This window comes from Ammospiza nelsoni, chromosome 19 (genome assembly GCF_027579445.1).
Source record: "Ammospiza nelsoni isolate bAmmNel1 chromosome 19, bAmmNel1.pri, whole genome shotgun sequence".
NCBI classification, from domain to species: domain Eukaryota; kingdom Metazoa; phylum Chordata; class Aves; order Passeriformes; family Passerellidae; genus Ammospiza; species Ammospiza nelsoni.
This window is the reverse complement of record NC_080651.1, coordinates 6,500,275-6,512,875: the sequence shown is the minus strand read 5'-3', so window position 1 is coordinate 6,512,875 and position 12,601 is coordinate 6,500,275. Positions and strand designations below refer to the sequence as shown.

The 12,601-nt window shown below is 54.7% G+C and overlaps 1 protein-coding gene across 7 annotated transcripts in view; it reads right to left on the bottom strand.

Moving 5' to 3' along the window:
- The window catches only part of SEPTIN9 (septin 9), a 156,338-nt gene that overhangs the window by 14,423 nt on the left and 129,314 nt on the right, over positions 1-12,601 (bottom strand). For all 7 annotated transcript variants that reach the window (XM_059485693.1, XM_059485697.1, XM_059485696.1 and 4 more), the window contains 3 exons: positions 4,555-4,746; positions 616-744; positions 135-216 (listed from right to left, as the gene is read on the bottom strand). In XM_059485693.1, the coding sequence (XP_059341676.1) occupies positions 135-216; positions 616-744; positions 4,555-4,746 (403 nt within the window). The remainder of the gene's footprint in view (positions 1-134; positions 217-615; positions 745-4,554; positions 4,747-12,601) is intronic.

Genomic DNA, 12,601 nt, shown 5'->3' with positions numbered 1-12,601 from the left:
CCACCACAACAACCTCCCTCCTGCTGCCCACGGAGCAGGGGGGCACAGCACCAGGCTCCAGCCCTGGGCACGGGCTCAGGGGGTGCTGGGGGTCCCCTGGCCTCCCCCTGACCCAGGGCAGAGGGGCAGCTCACCAGTTCTCGTTGTTGATGTGGTCCCCAAAGCCCGGCGTGTCGATGACCGTCAGCTTCATGCGCACTCCCTTCTCCTCAATCTCTGCAAGAGAGCAAAGCTGCTGTGTGAGGGCAGTGCTGATGGGTTCTCTGGCCAAACCCACCCTCCCAAAATCAGTGCAGGGCTGGAGCTTGCTCCCAGGGGAGAAATGCACCTTCACAGCTCCTCAGAGGCACAAATCAGCCATCCAAAGGGATCCAGCCCCATATCCACCCTGAAATGCCACTGCCACAGCCCCTTCCAACACAATTAACTCAGTGCTGATGAATAAATAAAAACCAGATGTTTTCTCAGCCCTGCAAGCATCTATGGATGGCAAAACCCCATTTAGAAAGATAAGAGTGGAGGTTTATGGAGGTTCAAAACTCTGTGAATCCCCAGAGACACAAGGCAGAGCAGGACCTAAAGCCAAAGCAGCAGGTGGGACCTGCAGGGCCTCACCATGAGTGATGGATTTGATTTCAATGGTCTTGGGGATCCTCTCCTCAGCAGTTGGCTGTACAGATTTCCGGCTGATCTTGGATTTGAAGAGAGTGTTGATTAACGTGGATTTCCCCAAGCCACTCTGACCTGGAAGAGAGCAGGATAACCCAGAGTCAGCACTCCCTGCTCTGGCAGGGGCCAGGGGATGGGGCTGCTGACAGACCCACCCTGCACCAGATGGGATGGAGGGAAGGAGGGAGGGATGAGGAGCAGCTGCTCCCCTGCAGCTCCCCCAGGCCAAGGAGCTCCAGGCCAGCCCAGCCAGGAGGATGCTGCAGGTAGCAAAGCCCCTTCCTGGCTCCAAAGCAGCAAACCAAGAGCTGGTTCCCTGCATCCAGGCAAAACCCCAGCAACCCCAAGGACAGGCAGACAGTGCTGGGGATGTTTGAAAGGCTGTGGTGATGCTGAGCAGGGCACGGGGACCAGAGAACCCCAGGAAAACCATCTCAAGTGTGCCTTTACTCTCCTGCAGTCTGCTCTGCCCAGTTCCACAGGGAGGGCTGTGGAGCAGCTTGGCAAGCCTTTATCTGGACAGGACTAAGAGCAGCAACAATCCTGCAAACCTCAGGCCTGCTGCATCTGCTGCTGCTTCCCTGACAGACTGTGCTGCAATCACCCAGCTGGCTGCACAGACACAGGTCCATGCCAGGAGCTTCTCTGAATCCCACAAACAACAGCCCAAGAAGCACATGAAATTCCACAACTTTAGAAAAACAGCTTTTAGAAAAGCATTTTCATGCTTTATATCCCAGAGCTGACGCTGACCTGTGTGGAAAGGACAGCAGCAGCTCCTGACTCTCCAGGAAAAGCTGTCCCATGAGCTTGGAGAACAATTTTTCCAGAGTGCAGAAAACAGAATTAACTCTTCAAAACCCAGGGAGCAGAAAAAAATTAACTCCTCAAAAGCCAGGGCCCCCTGCAAACACTGCAGAGATCTTGCACACACCACGGGGACCCAATGGCCCCATTCTGCCAAGATGTTACAGCCTACTATCATGGCATTGTCACCAGCATGTCCCTTGTCCCACAGAGTGTCCCTGAGCAGAGTCAGCAAGGGTTTCACCCACATCCTTCAGGGTCTTGGACCATCCAGGCTGCCAAAGTCAATGGTAGGACCAACCAGCATCACCTCCTGGCATCACCTCACTCCCTGATCAAACAGCAATTTTACAGCTGAGTTTGCAACATCACCAATGGCTGCAATCCAGCACATAAAAACTCCCTTTGACTGTCACTGTCACTGCTGGGCAGTAAGAAACACATGGCCCAGGCTGGGGGAAGTGCTCCCAGTCCTCTGCTGCCTAAAACCACAGGGCAAAGCACTAACAGGCCTGGAGCTGGGCATGCAGAGCCAAAACAGAGCTCTCACTGCACCACTGCTCACCATTAAATGGGAGAGGGAAAGAGGGGAAGTGACACACTGGGGACAGGTGAAATCAGGGTGACACACTGGGGACAGGTGAAATCAGGGTGACACACTGCCAGAGTGGGTCTCTTTGTGTCTGTCCAAGCAGCTGCAGCTGCACTGCTGGAAAGGGACCAGCAGTGAGAGCCACCAGCAGCCAGGATGTGATGCCCCATTGGCACCACAGGCACAGGGTGACCTCACTGAGCCACACTGGGGTGCAGCTGGGGACCCTAAGGCTGTGACACAGGCAGCTGAGCACAGGGCAGAGCTCCCTTCCATCAGCCCTGGTGTGCAGCCCATTGCCTTTCCCACAACTGGAATCCAGTGGGAAAATCACAGCTGAGCCTGGCCACCTCTGCTCTCCTTCCAGCTGCTTTGCACAGAAAACTGAATGCAAAATTTGTGCTTTGGGGTTGGGATTTTTAAAAGTTCAGACATTCCACTTCATCTCTGCAACTTCAGAGGACAAGGGACTAAGCTGACCACAGCCTGCAGCCCCCTCTCAGCTCTGGCTGGGATTGTGAAACCCTTTTGAATGGGGACCTTGCTACAGTGGGCTTTTCACAAAGCCCCATCACAGGGACACAGTGAGGAGTGACCACAATGGCAGTGATGCTCAGTCCCCAACTGCCTCCTGTATAGCAGAGATTGGATCAATTCCAGCTCAAGGACTCACAGTTTAGGCTGGATGGGTGTGATGGAGCTAAATCCATCCCTAGGAGGCACAGCAGGATGAGGGCTGGCTGCTGCCCTGCCCCGAGGTGCTGCTCTTCCTGCATCTTCTGGGAGGGCCAGAACTCCACTTGTTTATGCTGCCCTGAATTCCCAGCCTGTAAACAGCCAGCCCAGCTCCTGCCAAGGGCAGAACAATGTTTTCCAGGCACGCTGCAGCACAGGCCTCCATACCACACACAGTGCTGCCAAGGCAGAGCTGCTCCTGAACATCCCTCCCCATCTGCACAGCACACTGCTGAGATGCTGAGGCAGCACAGCCTGCTCCTGGAGGGATGGGAGCCTCCTCCAGCAGGAAAATGGGAGCTCAGCACAGGTAATCTCTCTTTCAGGCTCCCAGGACCAGTGCAGTGATTCCTCTGTTTGCAGCAGAGGTATTTCTTAACACACCTCCCAAGAACTGGTTCTGGTTTTTTGGAAGCTTTCTCCACGGCCTCAGGTCAATTGTAGTGCTCTTTTGAGGGTCTGTGCCTTTTAACACAGAAAGTCTAAAATTCCCAGCATGCAGGGTTCTGACAGTCATGCACTGACCAACCTTGCTGTGATTACCCAGCCCAGGGAACCTTCCCTGCAGAGGGAATGAAAGTATCACAAGGGAAAGGCTGAGCACCCACAGAGCTTGCTGAAATCTTTAACAGAATTAGCAAAAACTCTGGATCAGACCCCTCCACAACCCCAGGCAGACCTCCAGGATGTCCATCACACCTGCAGCCTTACACAGCTCCTCCCAAGAGGACAAGGGATGGTAAGGCCCCATCACCACACCATGGTCACTGCCTGGGATTTACTCCCCTCATCCCCCTGCAGCTCCCCTGGCAGACACAGGCAGGGAGAGCTGCCACCTAACCAGCCCAGCCCCAGGGAGCACAAGCTCACACAAGGGCTCCATAGCACCAGGTCAGATATTAAAAGCTGGAAAAGAGCAGAAAAGCCTCATTTCTTTTCCCTTTTTCCCTTGGCTGGTATCCCACAGTGCCTGCCCAGATCTCCAGCATTTTGCAGGTCAGTGGCTGTGCCATCCCTGGTTTTGGGGGTTTGGGAGCTGCAGGAGCACAGACCCTGAAGCTGCAGCCAGAGCAGCAGTGATGCAGCCAGTGTCATTAGCCCAGGAGAGCTAACAAGCAGGAGCTTGTGGGCAGCAGGATTTGGGCACACAACCCTCCAGCCCTCCCTCCTTGCATGTGGACACTCCCTGGGACACCATGCAGGTCCCCAAAGAAGCCAAATGACAGAGCTATGCAAACCCCTCCTGCTGCTCTTTATTTCCATCAGTAAATCACTGCTTTTGGCATTTCTTCCCTGGTACTTGTAGCAGGGCTGCCTGAATACAAAAAAAAAAAAATCCCAGACAGGAATTTTACCCAAATTGCTGGAGGTACCAGCAGGGATGAGGGTTCTGGAATAGCAGCAGCAGTGCAGCCCCTTGAGCCCTTAAATCTGCCTCTGACAGCTCAAACCAGGGCAGGACTTCCAGGAGAGCTGTCCAGGGAGCTCTTGTGAGCCCTGACGAGGCTCCTTCCTCCGAAAGCCCCTCGAGGTGCTTCCTCTGCGATGTGCTATGGACAATGCACCCCAAGATGCAGGAGGATGAGGACCACATCACATAGACAGCTTTAACCCCAGCTGACCCCAGGCTAGCTCCTTGAGAGCAAGGTTTGCTGACTGCCAAGGCAGAGCCCCCAGCGCTGCTCCTGAGGAGGCTCCAAAGGGGACAAACATTGTGGTGGCACAATGACAGCACAGGGGGAACAACTCACCCACAACCATGATGTTGAACTCGAAGCCCTGTTTCATGGCTTTCCTCCTCAGCTGCTCCAGGATGGCATCGATGCCCACGTAGCCGAAGTCGGCAGCCGGCTTGTCCGGCCGCGCCGGCGCCGCCTGCCTGGGGCCGGCATCGCGCGCAGCGTCCGTCATGGCGGGAGCGGGGCTGGGAACGGCCTCTGCACCTGAGGGGACACACAGCCTGCTCACACATGCTGCTCCTGCTGCCTCAGCTTCTAGATTTTATAGCTTTTATATTTTTCAGATTCTCTGTTGATTTATTGTGTGGGTCTGGGCTTCATATGAGGGGATGGTGAGCTCTGTGCACAGAGCAGAAAGACAAAACAATTCCTGCTCCAGCTGGGGACCAAGGACAAATGATCCAAATCTCAGGCTCAAGAGCACAAACACTGTGGGCTGGAGAGAGAAAACCAAGAAGGATGGGACTTCATCAGCTAAAGCTGTAATTGGACAATTAACTCCAACATGCAAATGGACCAGAATGCATAACCCCAACCCTAACACTAACCCCATGGCCAGTCATCTGTCGCAGACATCTTTCTTGAAAATCCTTTCCTTAGGATTTTTCCTCCTGAGAAGCTGAGAGGCCTCAGGAACAAAATGTAAACGTTGATTATCTGCTGCTGTAGAAAGCAACAGGTGGGTCTGTGATTGGTCCATGTTGGATGTTTCTAATTAATGGCCAATCACAGCCCAGCTGGCTCAGACACAGATCCCAAGCCACAAACCTTTGTTATCATTCTTTGCTATTCTATTCTTAGCCAGCCTTCTGATCAAATCCTTTCTTTTATTCTTTTAGTATAGTTTCAATGTAATATATATGACAAAATAATAAATCAAGCCTTCTGAGACACGGAGTCAGATCCTTGTCTCTTCCCTGAACCCCTGTGAACACTGTCACAGTCATCCATTTTGGGTTCATCCGGGGTGTAGTCCTGGCTGGGTCTTGTACTGCCCAAGGTGGATCCATTAAAACCTTCCAATAAATCCCTACTTTATTCTTTAGCTCTGTCTAGCCTCTGTCCTAGGTCAGCCTTCACAAGGAATCACAGGAGCTGCATCCAAAGCAGGAGTAAAGCACATGCAGAGAGTCACGGTACCAGCAGGCTGGGTGGGAGGAGGAGCGTGGGATTTTCCTCCACAATAATTACATTAAATTTGGGAATTTCTTTCTCTGTTTACTGTTTTCACTTGATCCCTGCCCACTCCACCAAAGCTGGCACAGCAAAGGGATGCTGCTGTGGGGGTGTGAGCAGGACCCAGCACCCAGAAAATCCTCAGTCCATGTCTGGGAGTGACAAATGCTTTTTACCCTGTGCCCAGGCAATGCTGTTAAAGTCTGGCAGACCTACACATCCCACTCCTCCACAGCCCTGTGCACACTGCTGCTGTGACCAGCTCAGCCACGTTCTGGGGGAGCTGGCTGGCTCTGCAGACACAGGCAGACCTTGGCATGCACTGCCACGTGCCCTCCTCGAGCTGCAGCTGACGCAGATCAGAGCCTGCCGGCCCTGGCCTGTGGAAAACCCAACACATTTGCATCAAGACAAGCTGTGCCAGACAACACCCACACAGCCACGGAGCTCCTGTGCTCTCGCTCTCATTCTGTCCATATCTGCTCAGAAAGCCAAAGCCTTCAGCTTCCCTCTGAGACAGGCTGCCTGTCTCCTCTACAAGATGCTCCAGCCTAACAAAGTCCTTCAGGAGAAGCAAATTTAACACTACTGCCTCAGCCAACAGCTTTTTAAGAAAAAACAGGGGATTATCTATTCCTTGGCAGGAGCATTGGCTGCTGGGAAGGACAAAGCGCCCCATTTCCCCCGGGTGATGTGGCCTTGTCCCCTGCCAGCCCCAGCTGCTCTGCATCACTCACAGCAAATATCCCAAAGGCAGAGTGAGCACAAGATCAGCCCAGTCCCCTGCAAGCTCCTGGAGGCATCAGCCCCATGCAGGCACAGAGAGGGAGGTTTTTAGGAAAACACACTTCTAAGAGCCCTCCCCACCCCAGGCTGCTGCTGCTCACTGCCTGAGTCCTGCAGCCACCAGCCTAAATGAACATTATGTTGTTGCTCAATGTTTTGCAATGATTATTTATTATTCTTTAATCATTTATTATTATGAATGAAAACATTATTATTTGCAAAGTCCTCACCCCTCCAGACAGCAATACAGCTCTCAGCTCATCTCACACCATGTATTCCTGGCCTTTGATGATGTGCTGCCTGCTTTTCTCTCCCTCCCTCTCTCTGTAGGAGAGTGGCTGGGCCAAAGGGGCTCCTCCAAACACAAGCCCATCATCCCTTTTCCTCTGGCCATCTCAGACTGGACCCTGCTGGGGTCTGTGAGGTGGAACCACACTCTTCCTGCAAGCACAGCACACTTCCACATGCTTAATATAGGCCAAGCAGAAAAAAGAAAGAAAGAAAAAACAAACCTAGAAATAATCCCAAAGACTGTTGGGTCACTTTGAACACTTTTTTCCAACCCTCAGTCCCAGCTGAGCATTACTCACAGAGCTTCTAGACAGCAAAAATGCTGTCCCTGAGAGGCATGGGAGCGTCCCAATCCTCCTGGGAACCCTGCACAGCTGGAACTGCACTGCCATGGGAGCAGGAACTCTGCACAGCTGGAGCTGCACTGCCATGGGAGCAGGAACTCTGCACAGCTGGAGCTGCACTGCCATGGGAGCAGGAACCCTGCACAGCTGGAACTGCACTGCCATGGGAGCAGGAACCCTGCACAGCTGGAGCTGCACTGCCATGGGAGCAGGAACCCTGCACAGCTGGAACTGCACTGCCATGGGAGCAGGAACCCTGCACAGCTGGAGCTGCACTGCCATGGGAGCAGAAATCCTGCACAGCTGGAACTGCACTGCCACACTGCCCCTCACAAAGTCACCCAGCCCAGTGTGCCCAAGACCTCACCACAAATCACAAATTAGCCCCATTCCAAAATGGCAAGGCCAAAAGTAGAAAAAAAAAAAAATCCCTGCAAAACATTAAAAATAACCCCAACAAAATGACAAGTTAATCATGTGGAAAATATGCTGCCACCAGCAGCAACACTGGGTTATGCAATGGGTTCAACTCCTCCAGGCACCACTTGTGTGCACAGGACAGCCCCAAGGATGGGACAGCAAACTGGGACATTGGGCAGGTAAGGTGCAGAGAAACTAAGAAATTAAATAGAGCAGAAAACCACCCTCCAGTTGATAAAAGCCAGGAGCATCTCCAGCACCTCAAGGAGCTGTTGGTAGCATGCAGAGGGGCTGACCTGTCCCTGGCAGGGGCATGTGCAGGAAAACTGTCCCCAGATCAGGGAGCAGACACTCCTCACCAAACTGCCCTCAGGGGGAAGAGAAGGGCTCAGGGCTCACCAGGCTCCAGCCACACCAAAGGGACAGGAAAAGCAGCACCCCTGGCAGGACAGCCCATGTGCTCCAGCTGGTCTGTGGGGAACTGTGATTTAAAGCACCTGGGTCCTGATAAGGATAAAATACAATATAATCAGTATATTGCAGCTAGGAGTGTCTGCAGGACAGCAGGGATGCAAAGCCACCAACGCCCCAGCAGCACCAACAAACTCCCAAGGGAAATGCCACAACTCAAATGTGCAATTTTTTCTTTTTTTCAGCTTCCCAGAACTGAGATGGTCTTTTCTTAGCAAGAACTCCAGTGTCACACTCAGCTCCAAGGGGTTGTGGCAGCAGAAGGAGGGTGCAGCCACAGCACAGGACCAGTCAGTGGCACACAGGGATCAGTCAATGGCACACAGGGATGCTGTGCTGGGTGGCAGGGAGCATTCCCAGGAGACTTGTCTAAAAAATAAAGGTCTTAAAAATAAATTGGACCTGAGCAGTGGTTGCCTGGGATGCATCGTGGGCACATCCTGGATTTGTGTGACCTGCTGTGCTCTGACGGGAGAATGTCAAATCTTTGGTGCTGTCAGAGCCAGCGTCACCAGACTGACCCTTCTGGAGCACGGCAAGGAGGGATGGGTTAACAAACACCCCATTACTGTCTGGAGTCCCTGGCAAGAGCAGGACCTGACCTCACATGATTCCCCACTGTCACCTTAACCCAACTGTTGTCCCTCACACAAGGGGCCATCACTTCTCTGATGGGGCAGAGAGCTCAGAGCCTGCAGCTCTCTCCCACTAAAGTGTTCCTGGACAAACATCAAGCACATGGCAACAAGTGCTTGTGCCCTATTTAGACCTTCCCTGCCAGGGAAACCCTGTCCAGGTGGGCTCAGGAGATGTGGAGATGGCCAGGGCAGCGCTGCACCAAGCAGGGACAGAGCTCCAGCTCGGGCACGGCTGACTCAGGACAGCTGCTCCAAAGTTGATTTTGCCAAAGGCTCGGGGCTGTTGCTCTGTAATTGATGCATGTCAGACACGAGCCAAAGGCAACATCTGTGAAGCAGCAGATGAAAGCCACCCCGCGGGGAGGGAAGCCCCTGGGAGCCCCCCAGGGACCCTCCTGCTCCTCCAGCCAGCTGGATGCTGTGTGCTGCGGGATGGGCTTGGCCAGGGGCTGCTGGAGCTGCTGTGCTGGTGCCACGAGGCTGCCACAGCCCAGGACACTGCAGGCAGGGCAGGCAAGGACAGCCATGGGCTGCCCTAAAACCCCAGAGCCAGGGGCTGCTAATCCTCCCTGAGGGTCTGGGACAGGGATCTGCAGGAGACTGGGCTGCACTGCAGACACACAAGGGTTAAAGCACCCTCAAAGAGGCTGAACTGGGAATGCCTCACCAACCCCAGGTCCTGGGTGAACCCAGCAGCTCCATGCTGTGCTGGTGAGCTGGGAGAGCAGAGCTGGTCACAGACCTGGTGCTCAGTGGCTGCACAGAGGAACCAGAGAGAAGCCAGGAGGCTGCACCTCTGCCATGGCCTCCCATCAACACATCCAAACCACCTCACTCTCTAGGGATGCACACACAATCAATGGCTAAATGGCAACGTGTGTGTGGGGAGTAAATCCAGGACACACCCTTTGGATGCTGGAACACCAAGCACTGGCCACCTCTCAATGATGCTGCAACCAGTTCTGCACAGCTACAAGCACCCAGAAGAGCAGGACACTGTGGATAACTTCCCTTCATCCAAGAGAAGCTGGAAATACCATGGGCTTCCAGACTTGTGGGATGGGTTCGTGCAAACAGAGAGCAGTGAACAGTGGTGTAACAAGGTGTGAAAGCACAGCCTACCAAGCTGAGTATCCACAGTGTTTTCCAGGAGAAGTGTGAATCACCCTAATCTTTCTTGGAGAGAAAGATTAAGGTGATTCACACCAGTGGGGTGTCACAGAGACATCTGGAGCTCCAAAGAGAGAATCTCCAGCTCCTGGTTAAGAACAGCTGGCTGTGGGGACTGCAGCACGTGCGGCCTCCAGGGCCTCTCCCCTTGGCACACTGAGCCAGTGACCACAGGCTGTGGAAACGGATCCAGCCTGCGGAGGAGGTGGCAGAGACACAGCTCTCCCTTCCTGGGGGATGGAGGAGTCTCAGCAAAGCCAGGACTGGATGTAATCCCAGCATGGCCCAGGCACTGCTGGTATTTTTCAGCTGCCACAGGATCCCCTGGTGCTGAAGGTCCCTGCTGGATGTGTGGGTGCCAGGGAATGTGAGGCACAGCTCCCTCCAAAGCAGAGGTGGCTCAGCCTGGCACAAAGAGCCAGTGCCACAGACCCCTGCAGCACCAAACTGTACCTAATTAATAATAATTCCTATTATTCAGCTGCAATCACCAGCACCTGGCTGGCATTGCCAGACCCAAGCTGAGTCTGTCCCTTGCATCCCTGAGAATTGGGCTGCAGTTTCAGGCTGGCCACCAGCCCAGGCCCACCTACCAACCAGTTATGCTTCTTTCTCAGCTTGCATTTTCACCTGGGTGCCAACAAACACCACTCAGAAACAGCACAGTGTGCTTAACTCCTCCTCATTAACCAAACCTACCCAAGAGCTGTCAGAGAGGTGGCCAGGTGCCTCCTGAGCACGCAGGATGCTCCAGGCTTGAAGACTTTTATTCATGTGGGGAATAAACCTGTTTCAGAGTTTTTAAAAGTTTTTAAAAGGAGGCAGTGGTTCTTGCTGTGGTGTGAGGGCTTCCACAGGCGACCAGCCCTGAGCCACAAGTCAGGGGCACACACATCACACGCGGGTCGAGCTGTGCCCTCCAGCCACGTGCGCTTCCGTCCTCGCTCACTGTGTGCTTCCCCTCCTGCTCCGGAAACTCAGCAGTCCCCTGCCCTCTGCAGCTCAACCCTCCTGGCTCTTTTATTTACAAGAGATGGGTGCTCCCCATCACTGCTTCCTTTCCTATCTCAAACCCCCCAGCTGCTGCAGGCTCTGCTCAGCATTTCTGGGCTGGGATGCAGGAGCTCATTCCAGGGGTTGAAGCTCCACAAGTTCAAACTGCTGCCCCTGGCTCCTGGATGTGGGGTGAGGCTGACCAGCAGGCTGACCACCGCCCTGCCCTGCTTGGACACATGCGCTCCCCATCACTGCTTCCCTTCCCATCTTAAAGCCCCTGGCTGCTGCAGGTTTCTGGGCTGGGATGCAGGAGCCCATCCCAGGGGTCGAAGCTCCACAAGCTCGAACTGCTGCCCCTGGCTCCTGGATGTGGGGTGAGGCTGACCACCAGGCTGACCACTGCCCTGCCCGGGTTGGACACGTGTGCAGCACAACCCACAGTCTGACATTCTCATTCTTCCAACCACGTGAGACAGCAGCTCTAAACCACTTTAAAAACCTGTAAAGAGTTGTTAGGTTGTTTTCCTCCACGTTTAAAAAGGAGGAGATTATCATGAACAACCCCAAGTCTCAGCTTGGGCGTGCAGAGATCTCTGGCCATGCTGCCCCACAGATCACCCTCTGTAAGGAGCTTCTTCTCCTGGGGCTGGAGCAAGGCTGACCCCAGAGCAGCCCTCCCTCACTGGGAGCACCCCATTGAGAGGAACCTTCCTGCACTCAGATCTCAGCAGAAGCTGCTCCATCAACAGGCCCCATGTAGCCCACTCAAGTGGCCAGCACAGCCCTTGCTCCCTGAAGACAGGCTCAGGGTGCCTGTGCCCAGAAGGGTCCAAAAACACCCACAAAACTGATTCCATGAGGATGGGATCCACTCACTCCCACCCCTGTCCACCCAGCCTGGACAATGGTACTGAGCCCAGGAGGGACACGGGGACCCTCCCCAGCCCGCAGCCAAGGGACAGCACCCTTCACTCCTATCACCAGTGCTCTACAGAGCTCTGTGCTGTGTAAACAAAGAGCCAGGCAGCGATCCCCAAACTCAGCTCGTCCAGACAGCGCTGCAGAAGGAATGAGCGGGGCCAAGCCCCAGGAATGGGCACCGGGCACGGCCGAGTGTGCCCAGTGTGCCCCGAGCCCCCGGGCTGCACTCGGGACTGATGCCCCCGGCCCACGAGGCACCGACCGCAGCCACGGCAGAAAAAGGAGCAAACCAGAGGGATTCACATCTCGGGGCTGCAGCTCAGTTTTTTTTATTCCCCTTTTTAATTTTTTTTCCCGCTCGGTTTTGTTCTTTGACGGGCAGGGTAGAATGGATTTTTATTTAATTTCTTTGTTTGTTTCTGTTGTTGTCTTTCTTTACCAAAGGCAGCTGCGCCCCAGACGCCCCGCGAGCCCTTCAGCGGGGGCAGCAGCCGGAGCAGGGCAGGGGACAAGGGGGACCCCTCAGGGGCAGGGCAGGGGACCAGGGGGTGCCCTCAGGGGCAGGGCAGGGGACCAGGGGGTGTCCTCCAGGCAGGGCAGGGTTTGATTTATTGATCTGCAGGGCTCCCGGACAATGCCGGCAGCGCGGCCAGGCGGTGCCGAGCCGCGGCCTCTCCTGAGGGGCACGGCGGCGCCTGAAGGGGCCGAGGCCCGAGCCCCCCGCAGCACCCGCTGCCCTCACCCCGGGCATGCCCTGCCCCGGCCGGGAACCCCCACACTGCCCGCCGAGAGAACTGCGGCACTCACCCCCTGCTCTCTCAAGCCCTTTCCCCGGGATAATTTACC